The 24,719-nt window shown below is 28.9% G+C and overlaps 1 protein-coding gene across 2 annotated transcripts in view; it reads left to right on the forward strand.

Annotated features, from left to right (window-relative positions):
* The window catches only part of LOC107446920 (uncharacterized), a 51,045-nt gene that overhangs the window by 21,997 nt on the left and 4,329 nt on the right, over nt 1–24,719 (forward strand). For both annotated transcript variants that reach the window (XM_016061698.4, XM_016061699.4), the window contains 2 exons: nt 4,768–4,856; nt 20,931–21,014. In XM_016061698.4, coding sequence (XP_015917184.1) covers nt 4,768–4,856; nt 20,931–21,014 — 173 coding nt within the window. The remainder of the gene's footprint in view (nt 1–4,767; nt 4,857–20,930; nt 21,015–24,719) is intronic.

Here is a 24,719-nt window from a genome sequence, read left to right on the forward strand (position 1 = left end):
ATAAAGTACTACTTTGAGTAGCCATTTATAACGTATAAATTATCTACAATTTGTTAGAAATGTAATCTTCATTTACAAAATGAATCATTACTGCACAGTAAAACGTGTTTTTGAAACCGAAATACAATTTTGACAGATGTTTTGAGACTTGAATAAAATCTTCAACCGCTCTTATAATTGCCAGCGCAGTTGAATTCCTTTAGAAAGTTCTGGTGAGTATGGATCACTTGACTTGAGAAAAAGCCTTTTAATATTTAAAAAAGCTTCCACTCGTCCTTTGAAAATGAAGTAGTTTAGATATCTTAATGGAAATTCTGCTCCCTGTTTATTTTGTTAAAAATTTGATTCCGTAAGATTTTTTCTTAACTTTCAGCAAAAATTACATAGAATCTTCATTCTTAAGAAAAAGTTTTAAAATTGTCTCTAGTAAAAATTCCATCGATTAAAACTGAATTTGAACTTATTACCTAAATTTTGGGAAATTAAGGTAAAGTGGATCCTCGATTCGGAACATAATAGAATCTACAAAAGCCCTTACATATATTTTATATATTTTTTCATATGTTTTATGTAGTCTTATGCCAACATTTAATTCTCTCTACAAAGTCGAAATTCGAGATCAAACATTACTCAGTACGAAAAACTAATTAAAATATGCACTAATTCTTGTGGATCTTTGTGTATAGATATTTATTAGGGCTTTTTCAAAAGTTAAGGGTAGAAATAAATGCTTCGTTTTGGACCCCGATACTACGATCAGTTATCGATGTTATGAAGTAATAAATTTAATAAATCAGATTTTAGCTGTATTTCAAAAGTTTTTATTTTTTATTTTTTTATCGAAAACTTTTAAAGTATAAAGCAAAAAAAATGCGTAATTTTTTAAACATTCTGATATTTTTTTGACTATAAAATTTAATCATAAAAAACAAGTTTTGATAAATAAGTCCAAGACGACTCCTTATTTATATGATCACATCCTTTTTTTAATGAGTATTAGTAATTGCTTTGCTTAATAACTCAGCCGATGCATCCATTCGACATAAGTCTTAAAAAAATGCCTCACATTTTCTCCTCCGTTGAATTAACCAAAAGTCCACCTAAATTAAATAAATTTTTAAAAAATAAACTCGCAGCACTAAAGTAATTACTCTTTACAACCCAATTTATCCTAGTAATTCTCTTTACTCCATCGTGTAACTCCTTTGCGCTCGGATTACTCCAGTCCTTCATTGTAATTCAAGCAACTAATGACTTTGCAGAATGAAAATCAGTATTTCGAGTCACGTAAAGGACCAGAGCGTTGCACTTTCTTCGAATAATGCACTACAGTACGCGTGAATTATTTCGAGACCAGGATTATTTGCTGTCGAACGTTGCTTTTACAAAGAGTCCTATATTTATATTCTTCTCTCGGATTAAAAAAAAAAGAGAGAGAGATAAAAATCTTGTGAGACTTTTTTTTGTTTGTGTACGGAGTATGATTAATTTATTTTCTTCTTATTATTTTGATCTAAGAGATATTAACTGGCAGACTTTTTGGCGAAAAATGTCGAGTAACTTTTTTCCCTTAAATCTTCGAAAAGAGGCTGCCTGATTAGTTCCCCTTTGTTGAGTCCTGTCCGACAATAAGGCTGAGATTTTTTAAAAGGAAAGCTCCACAGAAAGAGTAAATGACCTCTTATTTGCATAAATTATCTTAAATGTTGGCAACGGTTTGTAATGGTAAAGATTTTCTAATTATGTACTTGGAATTTTCTACTCATGTCATGGTTACCTATTACAAATACAGTTTTCTGATGTTTGAAAAGTATTAAAAATGAATTAGTGAGGTGAACGCTTACTACTGTATCGTTTTATTTATACTTTTTGGTTCATCGTAAACTATACTCTTGAGATTTTCATTCTGAAATAACGGTGAAATAATCAGCAGCAGTCTATCCATCCAATTTACCTTAGAATTTTACTGTTTGGAAATTTTTTTTTCTTCCCTTTACGTGTTTGAGTCCGTTTACAGCTGGTATGGTTAAAAAAAATCACGAATACAAAACTATACGGTTTTGGAAACAATACAACTTGCATGGCTTCAATATCGTTAACTTGAAATTTAATTCGGCATTGGAGTTAGAGTGCGGTTGAGTTGTGTTTTGTCAAGTTAATCGCTGAATGTGGCTTAATTAGTTTATTTAGTGCACGAATCTATCGTGCGAAATGGGGATTATTAAACTTTTTTTGTTACACAGTTAACTGCTTGAATGTGGCATGCATAACCTAGTTGGTTGAAGGATCAACTTGTGCTCTTGAGAACGAAGAATTCATGCGTATTAAATGGTGACTAGTGCATGTTAAGTCTGTCGGGGTCATAAAGTCCTTCAAGTTTCTATAGTAAATCAATACCTCTTGGGGTACTGAATTAGAGATTGATCGTTCTCGGTTCAGTTCAAAATTACGATAAGTGGATGAACGAATGAAATATGATTTGGCACTCCCTGTATAACAGCCTGTGACTTATGTGTGGTGGAAGTCGTATTCTTGGCTATAGATGGCGCCACTGAGGAAACACGGAACGCACCATCTTTAAAAATTCGCGCAATTCCCAAGTAGGCTTGCTGATACTGGCAAGTGGCATAAGTAACAAAAAAAAAAAGATATATTAGCAACACAATTTGAATGTCATCTTTCTTATGGTTTTGTTGTAGTTTTCGTAGATTGCGGTAAAATTACAATTAAATAGTTATTTGACCATTTTTGAGAATTTTCAAACAACGTATAAGAGTTTAAGGAAATTGTAAAATTTTACTTTTAATAAAAAATGTTTCGATGAGCTCTTAATTTGTCTTAACTTTAATATTCTAAAATAACTTTTAATAAGAAAATGTCCCATAGTATTTTTTAAAACTAATATCAAAACTGAAAATAAATGATTGCTATTAAAATAAGCTTTAAAAATTTGCATAATTTACATCTATGGCCATAGAATAAGTTATAACTCCCAGAAATGTCATAATGTTTTGTTTTCATTATCTGTTACACGAGTTTAAACCTGAAAATGCGGAAATGATTCTAAACATATAGAAACAAACATTAAAGTTTTGCAAAACTTGCAAATTAATAAAAAAATGAAATTTTTTTTTTTCATAACCGTCCTTGAATAGCCAACCCAATTTTGAGTTCACGACAACCAATATTCAACCCCGTAGCAATTTTGAACCCAATCCAGAAGACAAAGGAACTCCTGAAGCAAGTATTGGGAGACATTTTGCTTTCGTTGAGGTCTCTTTGATGGAACTTACTCACATTTGCATTACGTGTAAAGCAAAACCACAAAAACCACCAATCGTTAGCCCGATGGTAAGGAAACTCTAACCCATGATCCGTCTGCCACTGAGGATATTTTGCGTCAGCATTGTTGTTGGTATGAGCCGGGTGTGGAATTTATATCGATCATCCATCGATAGGATTTGAACCCGGTTCACCTCATTGAATGGCAAATACTCAATCCATTGAGCCACCACAATTAAAAAAAATAATATTGAAAAAAAAAAGTCGTAACGTGAATTTTTTTAAAACTAACAACAAAAGTTTTAAAATGAAATTTAAAAATTGATTTTAAATATTTCAAAACAATCCTTAAAATTCAACATAACTTACAATCGAATGTCGTAAAATAACTTCTTACGGAAAAAATATATTTTATATTATTATTTAATATACTAGATATTTTTAATTATAATCGTAATATAGACATTCGTAATATAGATATTCTTCCTTTGATAACAAACATTTCCAACTGAAGACTAACATTATAAAACAATTTTAGACGTTTTCTTAAATCTACATTAGAAAAAACTCAAGTGCTCTAAGAAGTTATTAATTACACGAATTCAAATTTTTTTTAAAAATAGATGTATAAATATCGTTAACCCAAAAATAATTGTAAACAATTAATATTTTTTCAATATTTGGCAATTAGTTTTTGTTATTTAATTTATAAACAATTGAAAGAAATGTAAATAATATAGAAATTTTTTAAATTGGTTATGCACAAACAAAACATTGCAAAAATTGGGCCGTTTGCACAAAATATTTTTATCCTGTTTATCATAGAAATTTATTTAGTTTCAGTTTGACCAACAGGCGGTTTTGCAAATGGGCAAAACTGAGAGAATGTTTCACTCCACTATACTTCATATATTCTCTTCATACACTATTTTCCTATCTAATAATGTGAAAAAACTGGTTTTGCTATGAGGAGAAGATTGCGGGTTAAAATACGACTTTTTACGAGTAGAACTATCAGTTCATGAAAATGGAATTTTAGTAATTTTTATGGTCATGTTGTTTGACAAGAGAGCACCGCTAAGGTGAAAGAGTTACTTACCTAAAAACTCTCCCTCCGGATAGATGGCAGCACCACTCAATCGTGTCACTACTTCCTCAATTTATACATAGATCTAAAGAAGAAGGAAATTTTATCCTTTTCCACATGTACTCATGGTACAGCTTAGCGACTGATGAAAAGACTTTCGATTCTACAGATTTTAGGAGGACGTATATTGCATGTACTGGGTGGATCTTAGTGGATTTGTGGACCCTGAAAGAAGGAGGATGCTCATAGATGACGAGAGACATATGATGACGAGGACATAGTAACCACTGGGTTACTATGTCCTCTACGATGATTATTTCATAAACAATAACTAATACCTTCAATTTAATTGTTTTCATTTCCCTTTCTTGCTCACATTAATTCTTTTGTCCTTTTAGTGCCGAAACCTGTAGCATTTGAAATTCCAATTGAAGAAACTGCAGAAACAAATAATAAAGCAAAAAAACCTCCACCGCAAATATTGCAGGTAAATAATACAATTCTATCTCACATATTTTATTTCAAAATAACTATTACGGAATCATTTGCTTGAAAAATTATTATCTTATATTTTGTTCAAGATTAGTTCTACTAATTTTAGAAACAAAATTAAAAAAACTTGCAGCTTCCTGTAGTGAAATTTGGTGCTTGTTGTCTTTATTAGTTTTCAACTATTTAGGCAAAATTTTATTAAAAATTACACACCTTGAATCTATTAACTTTTATGCATAATCTTGGTATTACAGATTATTGTAAATTGACAGCAATTAGTATTATAAATTGTTTGGTAAATATTTACTTTTAATAAGTTTAAATGTACTGAAAAAAATTGAGTAATTGATCTCTGTCCAAGATTAATCCAAGATTAATTGTGACATCTTCATAACTTAGGGTAAGCATTTTGGTAATTATAGTTGATATTAGATTTTACACGTATATTAGATATCACGGTTGTTCTACTTTTATAGTTCAACATGTCCTATTTTTTTTTTTTTTTTTAACATTGTAACTCATTTAAGTTTCACATTGTTTCAATCTTAATTTTTTTAACCCTTGTGTACTACCTCCATTTTTATCTTTCATGTTAATGTGCTTTTTTTCCATTTTCAATACCTTTTCTTTCAATTAGGGGAGAGTCGGGTACCCCCGCCCACAGTATATTTCATATGTATAGAATATTTTTTCAAGTCAATGGGCCATCGGACATTAATTGTTATATTAAAAAAAGATTATTTTCAAAGTTTCAAGTATTTATGCAGCTGTTAACATGGTAAACAATAGTTTTGAAAATATGTTGAATACAGTATTTATGAAATTAAGAAAAATTGGTTGAATGTTTCGATTAAACTTCATTTTAATATTAAAAAAATTATTTTTTCTATACATAGAGCATTAAAGTATGTAGTCTTAAGTTTTATTTGCACGAAGAAAGAAGTTTGTTTATAGATAAAAAAATTTTCGAGTAATTACAAATTTACCAAAAAATTGGATTTCGGGTAGCCCCGCTCACATGAATGTCGGGTATCACCGCCCAATTTTATTTCGTTTTTTTAAGTTAAACTATTCTTTTTTTGGTTCATTCTTTTTGCATTATTTAATTAGATGATAAAACAATAGAAACATACAAAAATATTGATTATTACTCAATATTATACAGAAATATAAGCAATACTCCTTAAGCATATATGGCAGTACTTTTACTTTCGTTACTTGTACCGCCGGTACAAGTAAAAAGTACGTACTTTTACTTGTACTTCGTTACTTTTCAAATTTAGTACTTTTACTTATACTTTCGTTACTTTTGGGAAAAAGTACAAGTATTTGTAACGGAAATATCGAATGAAATCGTTACTTTTTCTAAAACTCAGTAAACTTTCTACAAAAAAAAAAATTACATTAAAAAAAAATGCTTATGTTTTTTTAATTTATAAAATCAATGCGCAATATATATGCATTCACAGCTAACTTCCTGTTTAAATACCTTCTGTTTCAACTTATACTGCTCAACTTTACTAGCTCAAAGATCCCAAAGCTGTCAGAAACCTCGTGTTTGCTTTGTTTATGTTTGTGCTTTTTAAAGCGCGTTTCTAAAGAGTAAAACTATTTTAAATCAAAGGTTATTTAAATAAATAAAAATAATAAACTAAAAATCAAAATCAATAGATAAAATTTCTTTTTCGTGCAAATCCATAAAAAGTTTGATATTAAAATTATATTTGATTTTAAAATTATATTATACGATTATATTATACGATTATATTATACGATTATATTATACGATTATATTATAAAATTATATAATAATATTCTTCCGAATTTAAAAATAAATTAATATCCATAAATTTCAAAATTAAAAGTAATTAAATAAATCACGACAATTTTGCAAAAACATTAAAGAACATAAGAATATTATTCAATAAAATTTCAGGTTACTTTGAATTTTCGATTTCCTAGAAATGCACTTTTAAATCGTTGCTTTTTTTGTTTAGTACTTGTACTTTTACTTGTACTTTTTACTCGTTACTTTTTAAAATAAGAACTTTTTACTTTTTACTCGTTACTTTTTTAAAAAATACTTGTACTTTTACTCTTTTTAAAAGTAACGTTGCCTTATATGTCCTTAAGTGGGCGGGGCTAACCGACTATCCCCTATTTGTTTCAAGTGTAGTTTGCATGTATTAATAAAAGAATACGGTATAAAATTTTTCAGTTAATCTTAACATCAAAATTGGTGTTAACTACTCTATACTAACTATAAGTTCAATAAAACTATTACTATATTTTTCTTGTTTTTTTGAACTAACTATAAGTTCAATAAGACAAGAAAAATAATTCTTGTAGATACATCATAAATGTTTATAAATGTACGTAAAATAGTTGCCACTGTTTTTGGTGTTCAGTAAAGCCGAAACTTGTGACGACAAAACATGGCAATAAAACGTAATTCACTCAAAACTCAATTTTTTAAAAACAATTACAACAAAAACTATTAGTTTTGAATGCCAGAACGCAACGATTTTTAAAACAACGATATCTGAATGGAAAGATCCAGGTTATTAACAAATAAAAATAAAAAAAATTTCAAAAATATTTTTCTGTTTTATAATTTGGTGAATCGATAATTCGAGTGCATACATTTATAACAACGAATTGATTTTAGACGCCATTAAATACATAATTCATATTTTAATGGTATTACTATTTCGTAATAACACTTAAAAGTTTTCGTTCATTTAAATGCCTCTTGTTTATTTGTCTGATAAAAGTTTCCACTTAATATCAGAATTGGAATTTTGGTATAGATATTAATTCTACATTTCTCAAAGCTAAATTTCCGTGCAACTTGAATTAGAAATTTGTATATTTATGGAAGTGTTATTCATTACGCTGGTTACAAATATCTCTTTAAGTTGTCAATTTTAAATTTGAAGATAATACTGAGAATGCAGGTAACTTAAAAGGACGCCAAACTGAGGGAAAATTTTTTCATCGCAAAATCTTTTTCTCCACCCCAATTAATTTAAAAGTTAAAGTACAAAAAGAATTAGTTCAGTCAAATCCAGAGTAAGTCATGAAGTTTCAAATGCTAAAAGGAAATATTCAAAATATCAAAATGAAAACAAATTATGATAAGATTATTTAGAATCACGCAATGGAGAAGCTCTCTTCTAATAATTTACTTGCATTTTGATCTTTGATGAAATTTTTATCAGCAATTAGAACTTTATGACTCTAGGTTTGCCTGAATTCACTTTTTCTATACTTAAAATTTTAAATTACTCATGAAAATGAAACAGAATTTGCGATGAAAAGTTTCTTTCACGCTATAACGATCTCTTAACATCAGAGACAAATTTAAAACTACAACTTGGCACATTTTGAATTACGTGTTTAACTATCACATGAGTACCTGAGTGTTATCCTGCCGACCATTTTCACCAAATCCAAAAATATACATTGGAAATGGTTCAAATTTAAATATTATCTCATTTTTTTGCCTCTCATTTTATGCAATAATTTATATTTGTATTTATTATTTTTTTAAAATCAATTACTGCAATGAAATAAATTTGGAAGATACCAAAAAAGATTCCAGTGCAAGTGGATCAGTAGTTGGAGAAAATACTTAAGTATCCATATTGAGATTCAGCTAATTTAAAATTAATAATTTTTGGAAATTTTAACTGTATTTCGGCCAAAAACTGTTTGAAATGCAAACAATAATTTAATTCTTAATTGTTTTTAAGCAAAAACACTCAGGAAAAGCAACAGAAAGGAAAAGTCCAGACACAACATAACCTTCAAAACGTGCTGATGCTCTTGACATCCAAAAAGATTAAATTAATCTTTCTGGACCGCACAGAACAAAAATTCTGCTTAGCTCAGCAAACTCAATTGTTGGTGAACAAGGTTCACCAAGTCCAACGTTGTACATTGAATAGCAACTGAGTTCGGAAAAGAACATGCAGATCTTTTTAAACCATCTCCTTATGCCAGAGAGTATTTAAAACGCTTTTATGAAAAGAGCTTAATAAGAACAAGTTGATCGCACCACAATCAAAATAGTAATGACTGAAACAAAGTAACGATTCCTTATTACTTTTGTAACAATTAAATTTCAACATTGCTGAGAGAAAAAGAAAGTAGTTTTGCTTAAATAACAAAGCTAGACAACGAAAAAATGCAGTGTTAAAATAAACTGCTGGTTACTATGGCAAGACCCGAAAGCACAGCTTTATCTATAGAAGCTCGATTTTTTTAGTTAACTAAAGAGTATATGCACACAATAATAAAATTTTATGTCATAAGATAGTTTTATGCAAAAAAAATTAATTATGAAAATAATGATAAATCCCCCCAAAAACTTTTAAAAGCAGAAAAGTTCCAATTTCCAAAACATAAGAACTGTCATACATTTAAGACAATCATATGAGTTTAGTTGTAAGGAAAAAAACCTTGATGAATGACTAAAACATCAGGTATAACAAGAAATGTTAGCATTGTATTAAAACTCTCAATCAATAGATATATAAATGCGATAGCCCTTAGGGGGGCACTTCTTTAAAATGCATGCTATCTAGGTTTATATTCTATAGTTCATAATTAAAAAATATTTCAGTGCCTTCCATCTAGAACATTCAACAATTAAAAAAATTTTAAAGGAGAAGATCCATGTTAAAGTAATTTAATATTTTTTTTATGAAACAAATGAGTTTTTCATAAATAAAGAGAATTAAATACTTTTCCCCGACGACTTATTTGTGGAAAATGATATTGTTATTTATAAATGCCACATTTATCAAAGCGGTTCCACGCTAAAATTACATACTCCAACCACATAGACTGCGAATTTTAAGCAGTCTAAGTTAAATAAGTGTTTAAAACTTTGGTGTTTTAGTTTGCGTTAATTTTAACTTAGTTTCTGGCGAAACAATTTAAAAGTCAAGCTGCACGCTTCCGTATGTAGTGAAATAGGGAAATTGTTTTTAGTTTTGGGCTAGTTTAAAACGAGAAGTACATTTTCTGAAAACAATTCTTTCGAATTAATTTTTATAACTTCAAGTCTATTTCACCAGAATACATCTTTATCAAAAGTTAAAGCAAAAACTTAGTTTATTTAATTACACTTTTTTAATGTTTTCAATAAAAAATTCTCTGAAAAATCGGTTTAAGATTGAAACATAATATATATATATATATATATATATATATATATATATATATATATATATATATATATATATATATATATATATATATATATATATATATATATATATATATATATATATATATATATATATATATATATATATATATATATATATATATATATTTTAAACGTGAATGCTTTCTAATCATTCACGCTCATATCTCGAAATTTAAACAAACAAATTTATGGCTATTGATATTTATATTTTGATAATATTTCCATTTATTGATATTATTATTCAATGGTTTACCATATTATTTGTTTAAATTAAATAATATTAAAATTTAGTGTTACCATCATATATTTTTTTTTTCACTTTTGATTCAGTATGATTATAATTTTAATTATTTAAGGAATCACTCTTTTTATTGCATTATATATCACAGTGTATATTATATTAATTGTAGAAGAGAAATTTAAATTTTTATTTTATTATGGTGTTCAAAAAAGCAAAATATGTGCTATTCATATATTTAAATTTATTTTTCTTCCTTCTAAATGTTGTATTTAATTATGAAATTTATTTTGGTTATTTGAATGCCCTTAAGGAGTGGCAAAAATTACAAATTAAAGATGGTAATCAAAAATAGTGCAACAAATAATTTTGAAAATCAATACAAATTTTTTCAAAATTAGAATTTAAATGAAGTTAGACTCAGAGAAGGTTCAGGCATTTCCATTAACAGATCAAGTTTATTAGAGAAAGAGTCAAATCCAACATAAAGTGACCAAACCACAAATTGACAATGAATAGTATCCGGATACACTCAAAATACATTCAAAATAAAAATAATAAAAGTGACAACTACCCGATGGTGACTAAGAAAACTATCTTGTTAAATACTAACACAGGTGGTACTTTAAAAATAAACCCAACAAATATTTTCGAAAAGTTATGTGTCCAAAAAGAGAAAAAAAGATAAATGAAAACAAACAAAAAGTAATTTGCGAATTAACCTAACTTGCACTTCAAATTAAAAATAAGGAAAATAGCTAGGTCAGTCAAATTTTAAAAAACTGATTTACCTAATACCATATTGAATTTGAAAGCTTTGCTTTGGATTTCAATTAATAATGAATTGTGACGGGTTGTAATGTAAATTCTGGGAAGACTGATCACCTTTTCTGATTGTAAAAGCAATTTGTTCTCACACATTTTTTTTCCTGAAATCCTGGTTAATGATTGCAATATATATATATATATATATGTTTTTTTTTCTTCTTTGAAAATTGAACTTTGAATTAAACCTTACTAAAACTAACTTACTTCTTTTTCTTTTGGGAGTAAAAATAAGAATTCTGGTCTTTTAGTGAAAAGTGGTTACTAATTGGATACATTTCCCTAAAGTTTTTTCAAAAAAATGTTTAAAGAAATAAACTAAAGCATATTTAAAAAAAATTTGTTTTTACGATTTATTGCACAAAATTGTTTCAAAAATTTTACTCCTGTTGGGCAAAAGGGTTTAATATCTTTCGCATAATCTTTAAATAATCTTTTCTTAAACTATATATTTAATAAGATTATTCTAATATTATAGTTAGAAGCGTATTTATTGGAGTAGTAAATAATTCGTGTTAAACTCTTTGTGAGTCAAAAATTTTGTTGATATTTTCTCCAATAGTTATCGATTGAAAATTCTAATTGGTTATGGTTATATGTAATCGAAAAATGATTGGAAAATTGCAACCATTTTACTCTTAAGGGACAAAAGGATTAGTTGAGTTTAGTATAATTAAATAATATTTTCTCTTAATATCAAACGCGCTTTTTCTAGTATTATAATTAAAAGTGCATTTTTATAAAAAAAATGTACTTAAATCGTTCGTTAATTATTTTTTATGAATCGAAATCATTTCGTTGATCTTTACACTCGAAGAAATTTTTATATTAATTGAAAAAGCTCATTAGTGAAGACTGTTGTGAAAAAAATGTTTCAAAAAATGTCGCAATTTTACTTCTAAACGACAAAAAAGTTAGTTAAATTTAGCATCATTAATTTACTTTTTAATAAAAAATATTGAATACACTTTTTCTAGCTTTATAATTGAAAGAGTATTTTTATTAAAACATTTCAATCAAACATTTTAATCAAACCCTAATTACCTTTTGTAAATCGAAACCACATCGTTGAAGTTTGATGCGGTAGCTATTTTTGTACTGATTTAAAAGATAATTACTTAAAGCGTGAGTAATTTTCTCCTTTATTTCAATTGACTGTGAACTTCTATAAAATAGTTATTTAAAAGTATGAATATTGGTGTTGCTTTACCTCATTATCGTGTAAAAGTGTAGTACCAACTATCAAAAACATAATGAATCATAAATGAAAATAATAAAGGTCTGAAAAAATCTTTAGATTTATCCGTCTTAGATTTTTAAACCCTGAGTCAAAAACTCAAAAGTTTTTCCGTAATCTTATAAAAAATATTAAAGCTTTATAATCAATAAAAAAATCAATGTCTTTACATTTATTATAATCATTAGAAAAACGATTTAAAAAATCATCTAAATTATTTTAAGGAAATGTTCTTAGCTGGTCTTTTCTGGGGAATATTTTTTTCTGTTCCTTGAGATCTTTTTTAAACAGATTTAAGATATTTTCGTATTGCAGATTTCAAATCTGCAATCAGTCTCACTCTGACAGCTACAGTGTTTTTAAAAAGAGATTTTTAGTCTAATTTTGTCGACATGCAAATGTTTAAAAGCGTTATATATATAACAGGAGGTTCACATAAATGTTGTGTCAAACTTCTAAGGAAGTTAGGGTTTATCATTAGGAGTAAAACTACATAGGAACCTATGCCCGGATATATCGTCATACTCCGCTAGGGTAACGATTCACTTTCATGAACTGTTTCTACGTGTGCTTCTGAACAGGTCATATTATTTTTCATATTTTATAACCGTCATTGTTAAACAGCCGACTCAATTTTTTGTCTTTACGACTACCAATTTTCAACTCCGCAGCTTTGAACCCTATCCAGAAGACGTAGGAACTCCTGGATCAAGTGATGGGAGAACTTTTTGAAGGACATTTTGATGGAGCTAATCCGCATTTAAGTTACATGGAAGGGGAATGGTGAAAAACTCTCATTGTTAGCCTGGCGGCAAGGGGACTCTAACTCATGATCCGTTTACCACTGAGGATATTTTACGTCAGCACTATGGTCGTTACCAGCCGGTATCCGTATCTACCAACCACTACTGGGATTCGATTGCGATTCACCTCATTGGAAGGCGAACGCTGTATCCCCTGAGCCACTACGGCTCTGAACAGGTCCTAACAGGAAAATCCTTTAGTTGCGTACAAAGACATTTTCGTGCATGGATTAATATGTAGTTTGAATCATCATGATGTGCCCTAACACCCCTAGAAGCTTGTCGCAACATGTATGCGACCTTCTGTTTTATATACGCTTTTAAACATTTGCCTTTCGTCAAAAAATAGAGTGAAAATATTATTTTATGAAAACAGCTTTCGGTGCAAAAATAATTTCAGATTTGAAATCCAGATCAGAGTTGATCAAATTTCAGATCATAGTTCAATGCATCCGAAATAGGTAAAATCAAGTATTTGTATAATTGTAACAAAAAATTGCTCTTCAGTGTTGTCTGTGCATGGATTTACCTATTCGTTGATCATTTTTGAGAGATTTTGCTATTTTTTTTAACAGCTGAGATCATTTTCTTGCCTGTTTCTTTTAAATGGCATTATTTTTTTAAATATTTATTTTCTTAAGTTAATGGTTGCAGCTTTATTTATAGTCTCAGCAGTTCTACAACACTAGATGAATGAATCTTAAGACATGCATGGATTTTAGTTATTTCTAAGTAGAGCAAACATTAATAGAAATTTAATTTATACATTCCTTTTGCTACTTCCTGCAATATGATCGAGATGGTATCGAAACCAAACACCTCGAACTTGATAATCACATTGACTAGCATCATAACAGTCAAGTTTATTCAGTTTAATTAAAAACCGAAGGTCTCTCCACAACTGATTCACTCAGTTTCCAAAGTCAATACAATAATTCCAATTAACAATCCAACTTACCGTTCGGAAAGTGAAGGAAAATATAGAGCATAAGATGATAAGTTATCTAGATATCGATAACTATCCTATGGGGAGTTTGGTGCCTTCCGGCGCCATTTGACTATCGGGAGCTATTATTATCCTTTATTAATTTGAATAAGATTCTCGCCTTTTATTGATTTTTGCCCTGAGGGTGATGACGTTATTTATGATGTTAAAGGCGCTCTCCTTATCAGGAGTCACATCTTTATTGGATTTGCTACAAGGAGGGGGGGGGGGCTCGATTAATGAATTATTAGAAATGGCTGCTGGTGTGGGCCAGTGTCTAATGAGCGTAAGACTCGCTCCAAGCTTTCAACAGACTTAAGAGAATTGAATTAGTAGTTCCAAGATTAAGACTTGCTTAATTAGAGCTTTGCTGCTTAGCATATGTGAAGCTCGCCAAAAATGTCGTCATTAGTAATAGGATTATGTAATGTTTAACGTTTTCCGCAAAGTTCACAGTTGCCTTTGAAAGCTTATTACTTAATTAGATCGAACAAAACATAATTTGCGTTGAATGAAGAATTTTATTATTTTTCTAATGTAAATAAACGTATATAAACATATATGATAGGAAATAATTAAAAAAGCGAAAAGTAGTTAACTAATGGTAGTTAACTGACTAAGTCAGTATACCAGCAGTAAAGCAGCTTATGTATTAGAGCACAGAAAAAAAATTATGGTAGGAACAGCAAGAATGTGGTAGAATTTACCGTGTTTCTGTCTCTATGGGAACATCAAAAAGTTAGGAAATTTTTACTGATTTTGGTTAAATTAACCATAAAATGTAGAGCAATAGTAAATGATAAAATTCAGTAAATGTGGTAAAATTCGGTAAGCGTCATGAATGATATCTTAGAGCATGATACATTATGATATCTTAGAGTAGTGTTTTCCAAATTTATGACTTTTGTGTACCCTTTCTAAATTTTTCGTAACGTTGTGTACCACTAATAAGAAAATTAATGCACTTTTTACTACAAAAAAATTGCACAAAAGCTATAAATCACAACTGGCTGTTGACACCACTAATTATTAACTGTTAACTCTGCAAAAAATAGCAAACAGAAAAAAACGTAATCGTAAATTTTCACGGCTAGCTTTGTTTTTAAATAAAATTTCGTGATATTTTCGTTTGTTGCAATATATTTCACATAAGAACACGTACCCCCGCTAAAAAATTTCCGTACCCCTGGGGTACGCGTACCTCACTTTGGGAAACACTGTCTTAGAGCACGGCATAAAAACAATTTATTCGGTTAAATTTGCTTTACAATTTCGTTTTTTTTACAAAATGAAAATTTTTTGTAAAAAGAACTATAATTTAAAAACCAGAATTTTTGATAAACCGTTGCAATATGAGCGTAAATATTACCCAATAAATTATTTATTACCCAACAAAATATGGTTTTATGATTAAAATTATGGTTCTTTTACAAGGAATGTTATTATCATTCTATACGGTAATTTTACCAGAACTTTTTTTTCATGTGGAAAGTAATGTTTCTTTTTTTGCATTAAATTCCATCTGGAATATTTTTGTTTAGTGTTTAATTTTAAACATTAATATTACCACCCTTGCTATCAACAACGTTTTGCTATCTAATAGGCGAATTTTTAATGCCGTATCAACAAAAATCAAATAGGTTTTGAGCGAAATGTATGAAGAGAAAAAAAATACAATTTGTGCAACTTATAATAATAAGTAACGATATTAGGAGATAAAATTTTAAACATATTCTAATTAATTTTTTTTCTTCATTTTTTTTAAATATTTTAAAATTTAAATGACTATTCCTTCGAAAAAATCTGCAAAATCTGTTAATACATCAAATAATTTCAAAATGTTATTATAAGAGTACTATAAGAATGCTTGTTCGAGAAAGGATATTTAAAAAAAATGAGAAAAGATAACGTGTAAATGTATTTTTCATTATAAAAATTTCGATTGTCATTATAAAAGCAAATTTAATTATTTTGCATCCATTACTTCCTACGTATGTCCATGAAACTTGGGAGTTTTTGTAGTTATCTTATAAATTATGAGTTTGCATGTAACTTAATTATCTTGCTATTGACTATAAGGAAACTTAAAAGAAATCTATCTTTAAAAATAATAATATTTTGTAGTATTAGGAGTCCACTCCCTTCGTCAACCTCCAAAATTCCTTTCTATTCATCATTGTATTTTCCCTCTAACCTTCAATATTTTTTCACGAAAACGCTGAATAATTTGTTTTTAAACTATTCAGTTATTTTGTAGCTTTACGTAAGAATATTTTCTTAATATGTTAATCAAAATTAAATAAACGAATACCCTGACTTGAAAAATAAATATGTGTACTTGGAAAAAAAATTAACGTAATTAACACCGATGGTATAATTTAATAACAAGAAATAAATAGGAATTACTTTTACTCGCTGATGAGAGTTATAAAAATTCGAATGGAAACTGCTTCTTTTTATATCACTTTTTACTAAGCCTTTTCATTTTTAAAAATTAAAATATAAATGTTTAAATTTATATCTGGCAACGGCATGTAATCTCTTTTCTCCTCCCCTCTCCTTTTTGCTACTTTTGACTGACATTCAACACTGTTAGAAATTTCTTGGAAAAAATGGGTAAATAACAATTTATTGAACGGTTATTTTACCACATTTAATCAAGACAGTCAAATAACCGTAAATAAAATGGTAGTCAAACTGTTAAATTTGAGAAAAACTGTTTATTAACTGCTTTCATCTAATACGGTATAACAACCTGAATTTTGACGCACCAACTAAAACGACCTAATGAAGTTACTTAATTGTTTGCAAAAACGTACATGTCATAGCCGTGCTGGCTTATTTGTCCGTCTCATGAACGGCAGTACTTGAGTTCGAGTCCTAGTGTTGACATCACAATATTTCCTCCATTCTCTTCAACACATGAAGAATTTCCAGTGTCCGGCATAATGCCTATTACCTTACGAAAAGCCGAGCTCCTATGTCTAGTTACATAGTTAATTCTTTTTTTTACGTTTTTGAAAAATGCTAGTCGTAAATGGTAAAGAAACCGTATAGTTTTGTATTCATGGTTTTATAACTATACTTTTTGTAAATGGTTTCAAAACCATAAAGGAAAAAAAAATTTCTTTACCGTAAACTTAGCGGTTAAACGGATGGACAGACAGCTGCCAGTTATTTTACCATAACTTTAGAATGAAAATTTTAGCAGTGCAGCGCTAGCTTACAGAATAAAGTTCTCATGAAGAAAAAATAAATTCGCGACAACCTCAATGGAAGGCTAACGTTCTATACTTTGAGCCACCACTGCTCTCATGAAAATATTTAGCATTATTCATGATATATCCTTACAGTATATTTTTTAGATCGTTATCGAGATAATTAAGGAATATCGATATTTCACGATATATCGTCTAGCTCTTTTTGGCAGTGCTTGCTGAACTACTAGCTTCAAGGCCTGGTTTCTTAAGGCCTGGTTTCTTAGGACAGGACGCCGTCAGTTGGAAATCAGCGCTAACCTCTGATTGGTCCATTTGTGAGTTTGATAGTATACGTCATCGTACGCTCATCTTGAACTACAATTACCGTCCAACTCAACTGGAGTTGTATTACAACGTGGCGTTAACCACAGAAGCAATGGCGGACAACATCCAACAGCACATTGATATCAGCCAAGATTTTGATTTTGACATTAAACATAGCTTCTTCATTAAACATAGCACTCTTCATTTAGCTCAGCTATAATGTTTTTTTTTCTTGGACAAAGTCATTATTTGTTCTCTAAAACACTGGTCGACAATAACAAAATCAATACAAATTCAAAATAAATATTTGTTTACGTTATTAACGCATGTGCAATGAGAGATAATGTCTGCGTTGGACCAACTGCTCACGCTGAGCTAACAAAAAAGTATTTTTTTTTGGCGTCAGCTCTACGTCAACTTTCCGCTGACGCCCAGATAAGGCGCTAGTTCTAAGAAACCAGGCCTTGAGCTAACAAACCAGTATTTTGTTGGCGTCAGCGGGACGTTGACGTCACGCCGACGCCCAGATAAGGCGCTTGTCTTAAGAAACCAGACCTTTAGGAAAGGATATCAAGGTTAATAACGAAGCGTGGCACTAAAAAAACATAATTTCTTTAAAACCATTATGATAGCAAAAAAATAAAAGTATTACAAAAAATAAAAATATAAGCATTATATAAATAAAATAAAAATACATAAATATATAAATAAAAGTATATTAACTGAAATTTGGTTTCTATGCTTGTTTAATGAAATAATCCTATCAAAATTATAAATCAATAATACCAAATGTGTAAACTTCAATTAACACTTTTAACTTATAAGACCTCAGGAAAATAAATTGGCGCATATTATTCGTTAATTGAATAATAAAAAGGTATTTTTCGTATTCCTCGTGACTTTCTGAAAGAAAAGCAAAGTTTAGATTTTTCGAAAGTTATTCATTATTTATTCATTGGGTATTAAGGCTTTTATTTTGCTTAAAAAATCGTAATTATTCTCATAATAGCCATAATTATTATTTACTTTTCACTTCAATAAGTAGCAAAATAGGCTGTATTTAATTTTTAAATTTTATAATCTGAATAACTGAGAAATCAAAAACGAAGAAAAGTAGTTTATTGAATGCATTTATCTTAACTGCATTTGTACTTATTTCTTCCATTTGCAAACTTTTATTAAAAAAACTTAAGTGGAAATTCACTTTTTTTTCATTTTTAAGAAAATAGAATTGTACGGTAACCTGCTTTTCATTTTTAGTCGCTTTAATTACTTTCCTCTTAAAGCGAACTACTTTCGTATTTGTTCGGGGCCCATTTAATTTATTCTTTAAAAGTGTTTTTCTTTAAAGAGTTTTCTCCCAAAGAAATTTCGAAATGAAGCCTCCAAGTTAAAATTACTTAGAATATTTCGAATTAAAAAAAGGTGCATTTAATGCATTTCGTATTTTTAAATCTTGAAAGCGAGAAATATTATTTCTCGTTAACTAAAAATATTCGATTAGTTATTTATGGGATTTTATAGAATGAAAAAGAAAATGTCTTCGCAATGGATAACCCAAGGAAGAATTGAATATTTCCTGATCGCTTAGTTTTGTTTTAAAAATAATCGAAAAAATGAAATTTAGTTCAAGTAATCTTCGATAGGAAAATTTTTCGAAATAAAATATGAAATGTAAATATAAAAAAGAGAATTCGCAGCAAATTAAAATTTTTTTTCTCGCTACATTGAATTTAAATACTTGTGAATTATTCATGAAGTTCTGAAAGAATATGTTTAGAAGAAACATAAAACTGTCCAACCAACTGCATAATTCATTTTCAAAAGAATGGGATGCGTTTGAAAATTTTCCGTTTGAAAGTTTTCAAATGTGATAAAGAAAATAAATTTTCTCGCCATGTATCTGTTAGTCAATGATACGGAAAAACGGTTTATGCAGATTCCACAAATACATAAAATATTGACTTAACAGAAATAGTGTTATTGTAATAAGCGCATCGCTTTTATCCATATTTTATCACTCAATATGCCAGCATTACATGCAAATATTTTGTGGCGATTATTGAGGCAGTTGAAGTAAAACTTTCTGCTATTAATATTATATTTTCTGCAGAAATAATATAAATTGTTTCTTTTGTTTCAGATTTTGCACAACAAATGATATAAATGTAACTTTTTTTGTTGTTCTATTCAATAAAATTTTAACTGAAAAAAGAATAATTTTTTTAGCAAAAGATTTTAAAAACGATAGAGTGGATAAATTTTTATTGCTTACAACTCAAGACGAAGTGAAGTGATTATGACCAACCATGTGATCTAAATCAGACTTAATTGGATACCTGTAAGTGACGTAACACGCGTGTGTTGAACTTGATTGGCTTTCAAATTGGTAAATGCCACTATTTATCAAAGATGACATCACTTGCAGGTATCCAATTATCAATTTCGAAACTTCGTTGGATGGAAGATATTAAAATATTATTTTTTAGTTGGGGGAGAAATAAAAGTTTTTTACGACAGTATTTTTTCATAAAAACTATAAGTGATAACTTACATTTTAGTTTGAGGTAAAAACATCAGAAAATAAATTAATAGCATTGTAATTAATATCCTAATTAAAACTTCAAGATTATAATTTACGATATTTTGTTTCATGAGTTAACAAAGAGCATTACACTATCAGGGTCAAGTTTGAACTATAAAATCTGTAGTTTTCATCCTAGTATCCGTCTCATTGCAAATACTAGTTCATAAATATTCTTCCACATCATTAGTTAAATCATTAAATCATCATTAGTTAGTTAAATTAGTTACTATAATATGGGTACTTTAAATCATGATACCGATACTTTGATCAATATTATCATGCAAATTTGAAGTTTTGAAAATGCATTACATTGAATCGTTTTTGCATTCAAGTTGCACTTTAAGACTAGCACTGCTATAGTTCAAATCCACGGTACAATATGATGCCTTCTTATGTAGTTTAACTTGATATCGTTCTTGCAGAATTTTTCTCCAATATAATGATACAACTAAATTAATAATTTTAACAGTTATGACTGGTATTATTTCATGTGAGAGTTTTGTAATAGTAAAAGATTGTCAATGTAGTATATAAAGATAATAAAACTTTGATGCATTTATAATTTTTATGATAGAAATTCAAGAGGAGGCTTTTTTCATATACTTGTTTTGACACAATTTATGATATACGAATTTTGATATTTCTCTTGCAGCGCTTAGAAGAACAAAACCAAAACAACTTAACAGTTGAAGAAATAAAAGAAAAACAACAGAAGGCTGAAGAGAGGAGGATATCGGTAGGTTTTGACTGATCCTTATCCACTGTTTTTCCTTTTTTTTTTAATAAAGCTAATCGTTTTATTTTTAGACTAAGAAATTTATCAAGAACTTTAGCGTTCTAACTCCAATGTTTATAAAAAAATCTGTGTCATATGAGGAAAAAGTATTCTTGTGACTTTACAATGTGTGAAATGCTCAAAAATAATTTTTCGAAAAACAATGAATTTATTTCGGATTTAACACAGTGATCGTTATGTTGGAAAAAGAAATAACGGTCCTCGTATTAAAATGAGCATTTGTGGTTTCGTTAATGTCTTATTAGGTTCACAGCGTATTAAATATCATCAATAGTATAGAATTCAATGAAATTTTCTGATATTAGAATTGAAGGATGGCTGTTTGTGATGTTAATGTACAGCGCACAGAAAAAGAAGAAAGCGAAACACTCTGAATAACTTTTAATCAAATAATCGGATTTTCATGTACTAGGTCTCAATCCTAATGGTTCGACAGGATGATCCTCAAATTTGTTAATAATTAGTGAAGACGATGTTTTAAATCACAAAATCAGATACACAAAAAGTATTTTCTCTGAATATATGACCTAGTATATGATGAGATATGGCGAAATACGCAACAAGTAAAATTAGCATTAAGGGGTCCAGACTTTCGACCGCTCTCCTGAGCAAACTATTGGGACCATATTTCCCCGATTAAAGCCATCCACTGTATTTTGGAGGGTTGAAAAAAGGTATGTTTATTCAGAGACAGTACGGGTTTGTATTTCGATATTTCGTAACTTGAAATATCGTCTGCATTCAATAATTAGCATATTTGAAGTTTGAAAGTCACAAAATCAGATACGCAAAAAGTATTTTCTCTGAATATATGACCTATTATAATATATGACCTCTGAATATATGATATGATTTGAAGTTTGAAAGTCACCCGTGGAACCATTTAGATTGAGTCCTAATACGTGAAAATCAGATCATTAGATCAATAGTTATTTAGAATAGTTCGCTGCTTAATTGAGCAAAAGTATTCGCATTATTTTATGGTGTTAGCTTATTGAACATACTATATTAGCATTTCAATTAAATAAATTAAAACTGGCTATCGAAATTTTTAATCTAAAACTGTTCAACGATAAAAAAAATAGAAGGTGTCTTGATAATATTCACAGAGAAGTATTAAAAAATTTACATTCTAACGGTAAAGAATGCCAAAAAGCAACATAATTTGTTTTAAAGCGCGAGATAGAAACGCTTTTTGCCCTGTAACATACGGAGTTCTATAACGGTAGCAAACTTAACTACTCGTTGGACAATAAGTATATCGTTTGCTTTTATTATTCTTACTTGAAATTATTTTTATTAATTTAGATTGAGATTTAGATTTTAGATTTTATTCATAAATTTATTCGTTTTATTTTGATTCTAAAAAAATGAGTGAATGTTTTTTCTTAAAGGATGTTGAGTGTTAATGAAGAAAAGATACATTTTTTAATACTCAAAGTAAATTACGATTTGATTTAAATTTTTTTTTTTGTTGTTCTTAAAGTTATTTCTATGATGAATGAAATATTTATTTATATTACATTAAATTTAAAAAGAAATAAACAAAAGACATGCAAAGAGACAGATTTAATTAATTTTAGAGTGTTCACTCAAATTTACAGCATAAATTAAACGCTTCCCATTAAAGTTGGTAGGGGCTCTGACATAATTAAAGCAAGAGAAATTTTGAAAAGTGTGGTGTTATTACATCTAAGTGTTGCGTCTTTAATGTCTCTACAATGAAATAATCATTATGTTGTTTTGTCTAAGTTTGATAGCAAAAATTGAAATTAAAGAAATATATGGAATATATAACATTGAAACATTAAATTATATAGAATTGTAGCCTTACGTAGAACCGCTTGCACAAAATCCCATGATCCATTTTACTTTCTGAGCTAAAAATATTTTTTTAAATAAAATGAGACATTTATTTTTATATATTTCTTCGTGACAGAAATTACTTTATTGTAATTGTTTTAATATATTTCTTATAAAAAGTTTGTTCGAGTTTAAGTTAGAGTTTTCTTGCTTTTTACTGTTAGAGAAAACGATGCATTATTGCTAGAAAGTATTTCTAAAATGTGTATTAATATGTTTTTTATCTGTGAAAATTTAACTTCTCTGAAATATATTATTTTATTGCTTTTAATGTAATACACATAAAAGGAACGAAAGCTTAACAATTTTTTGAATGACTACAGAACTTGGAACGTAGAGCTTAGACTGTTATATAAAAATAGCTTTGAATTAGCTGTTTCAAAAATATCAAAATATATAGACACACATTATATATAATCAAGATTTTGTATTATCACACTTCAAGGTTAAAATATACAATATTCATATCAGCTATTGATTCCTTTTAACAGAGAGAGAGAGAGTATTTACATGCATGTTTGTTATTATTCATGTTGCTAAGATACAGTATAAGCTCTATCAATATATTTCAAAGGGATCGTTTTATACATCTAAAATGGAGGATAAAAGGAAATGGTAATTTACTTTTCTCGAAAAAAATAATTGAAGACTAAAACATTTATATATTATACAACTCAGACATTGCAACAAGAGCTTAGAAAAAAATTATAAGCTGAAAGCTTCATAGAGTTGTATTTTTGGATGACCTATAATAAATGTTATTATTCAATAATTTGCGTTGGTTATAATAGCTTAATTCTGAGGCCACGCGGTAGCGAGACAAAGAATTGGTCTATTTAATATTTTTGATGTTTTGAGTTCCGTAGACTGGAGTTATTTAGCCGAAAAGTCTGTACAGTTGTCAGTATATGTATTAAGAGGTCTCTTTCCTCCCGGTTGAAATCAACCGTAGAATGGGGGTAGACGTAGAAGAGAAATTTTATGTATGATTTAAATCTTCTTTATTTTATTTTCCAAAATAAACTGATGCTGGGCCTTTTCCTCACTCGGCAGTATGCTTCGAAGCTTGCGAATTGCTAGACCATTTTATATTGTGATATATTTTTTTCTACAATTCTTAAATCAGCATTTTCTTAAAAGATATTTAAGAAATATAGAGTTGTTCATTTTTAAATTTTTATAAGCATCTTTATTTTTGCTTAATTTGCGTTTTAAAAATTTTCAATATTATTCATATCCAGTTGTCCTCAGTTTAATTGGCCGGGATAGCCTGGCTGGCAGGGCACTGGACTCACGTTTGTGAGAACGGGAGTTCGAATCCAGCCGGCCAAAGACTTCCCCTGTAGTAAATGGTGAGTGGTGCACGCTAAATCTCTTGGGTCACAAAGTCCTCCATGCTTCCATAACAAATCATACATCTGGGGTACTGAATTGGAGATTGATCGTTTTCTGGTTCTGGTCAAAATTACGATCTGTGGACTAATGAATGGATATATGAATGGGTCCACCCTATTAACGGGTGTGACGTATGGGTGGGGCAGAAGTCGAATTCTCTAACATAGATAGCGCCACTGGAAAACAAGAACAATCGCAACCCCCTCTACCTTAATGGCTGACAAAAACAATAACAATATCAGTTTAAACAATAATATAGTGCTATAGATGTGATCGCCCACCCAAAGTTTGCTTAGAACGAAAAACATCAAGAAAAGGAAAATCAAAATTTTTATCTAAATCTAAGCAAACACACGTAGAAAAAATTCTATCCTGTTAAAACTACCG

Source organism: Parasteatoda tepidariorum, chromosome 8 (assembly GCF_982258835.1).
Source record: "Parasteatoda tepidariorum strain Cologne lab strain chromosome 8, Ptep-v5.0, whole genome shotgun sequence".
Classification (NCBI taxonomy): domain Eukaryota; kingdom Metazoa; phylum Arthropoda; class Arachnida; order Araneae; family Theridiidae; genus Parasteatoda; species Parasteatoda tepidariorum.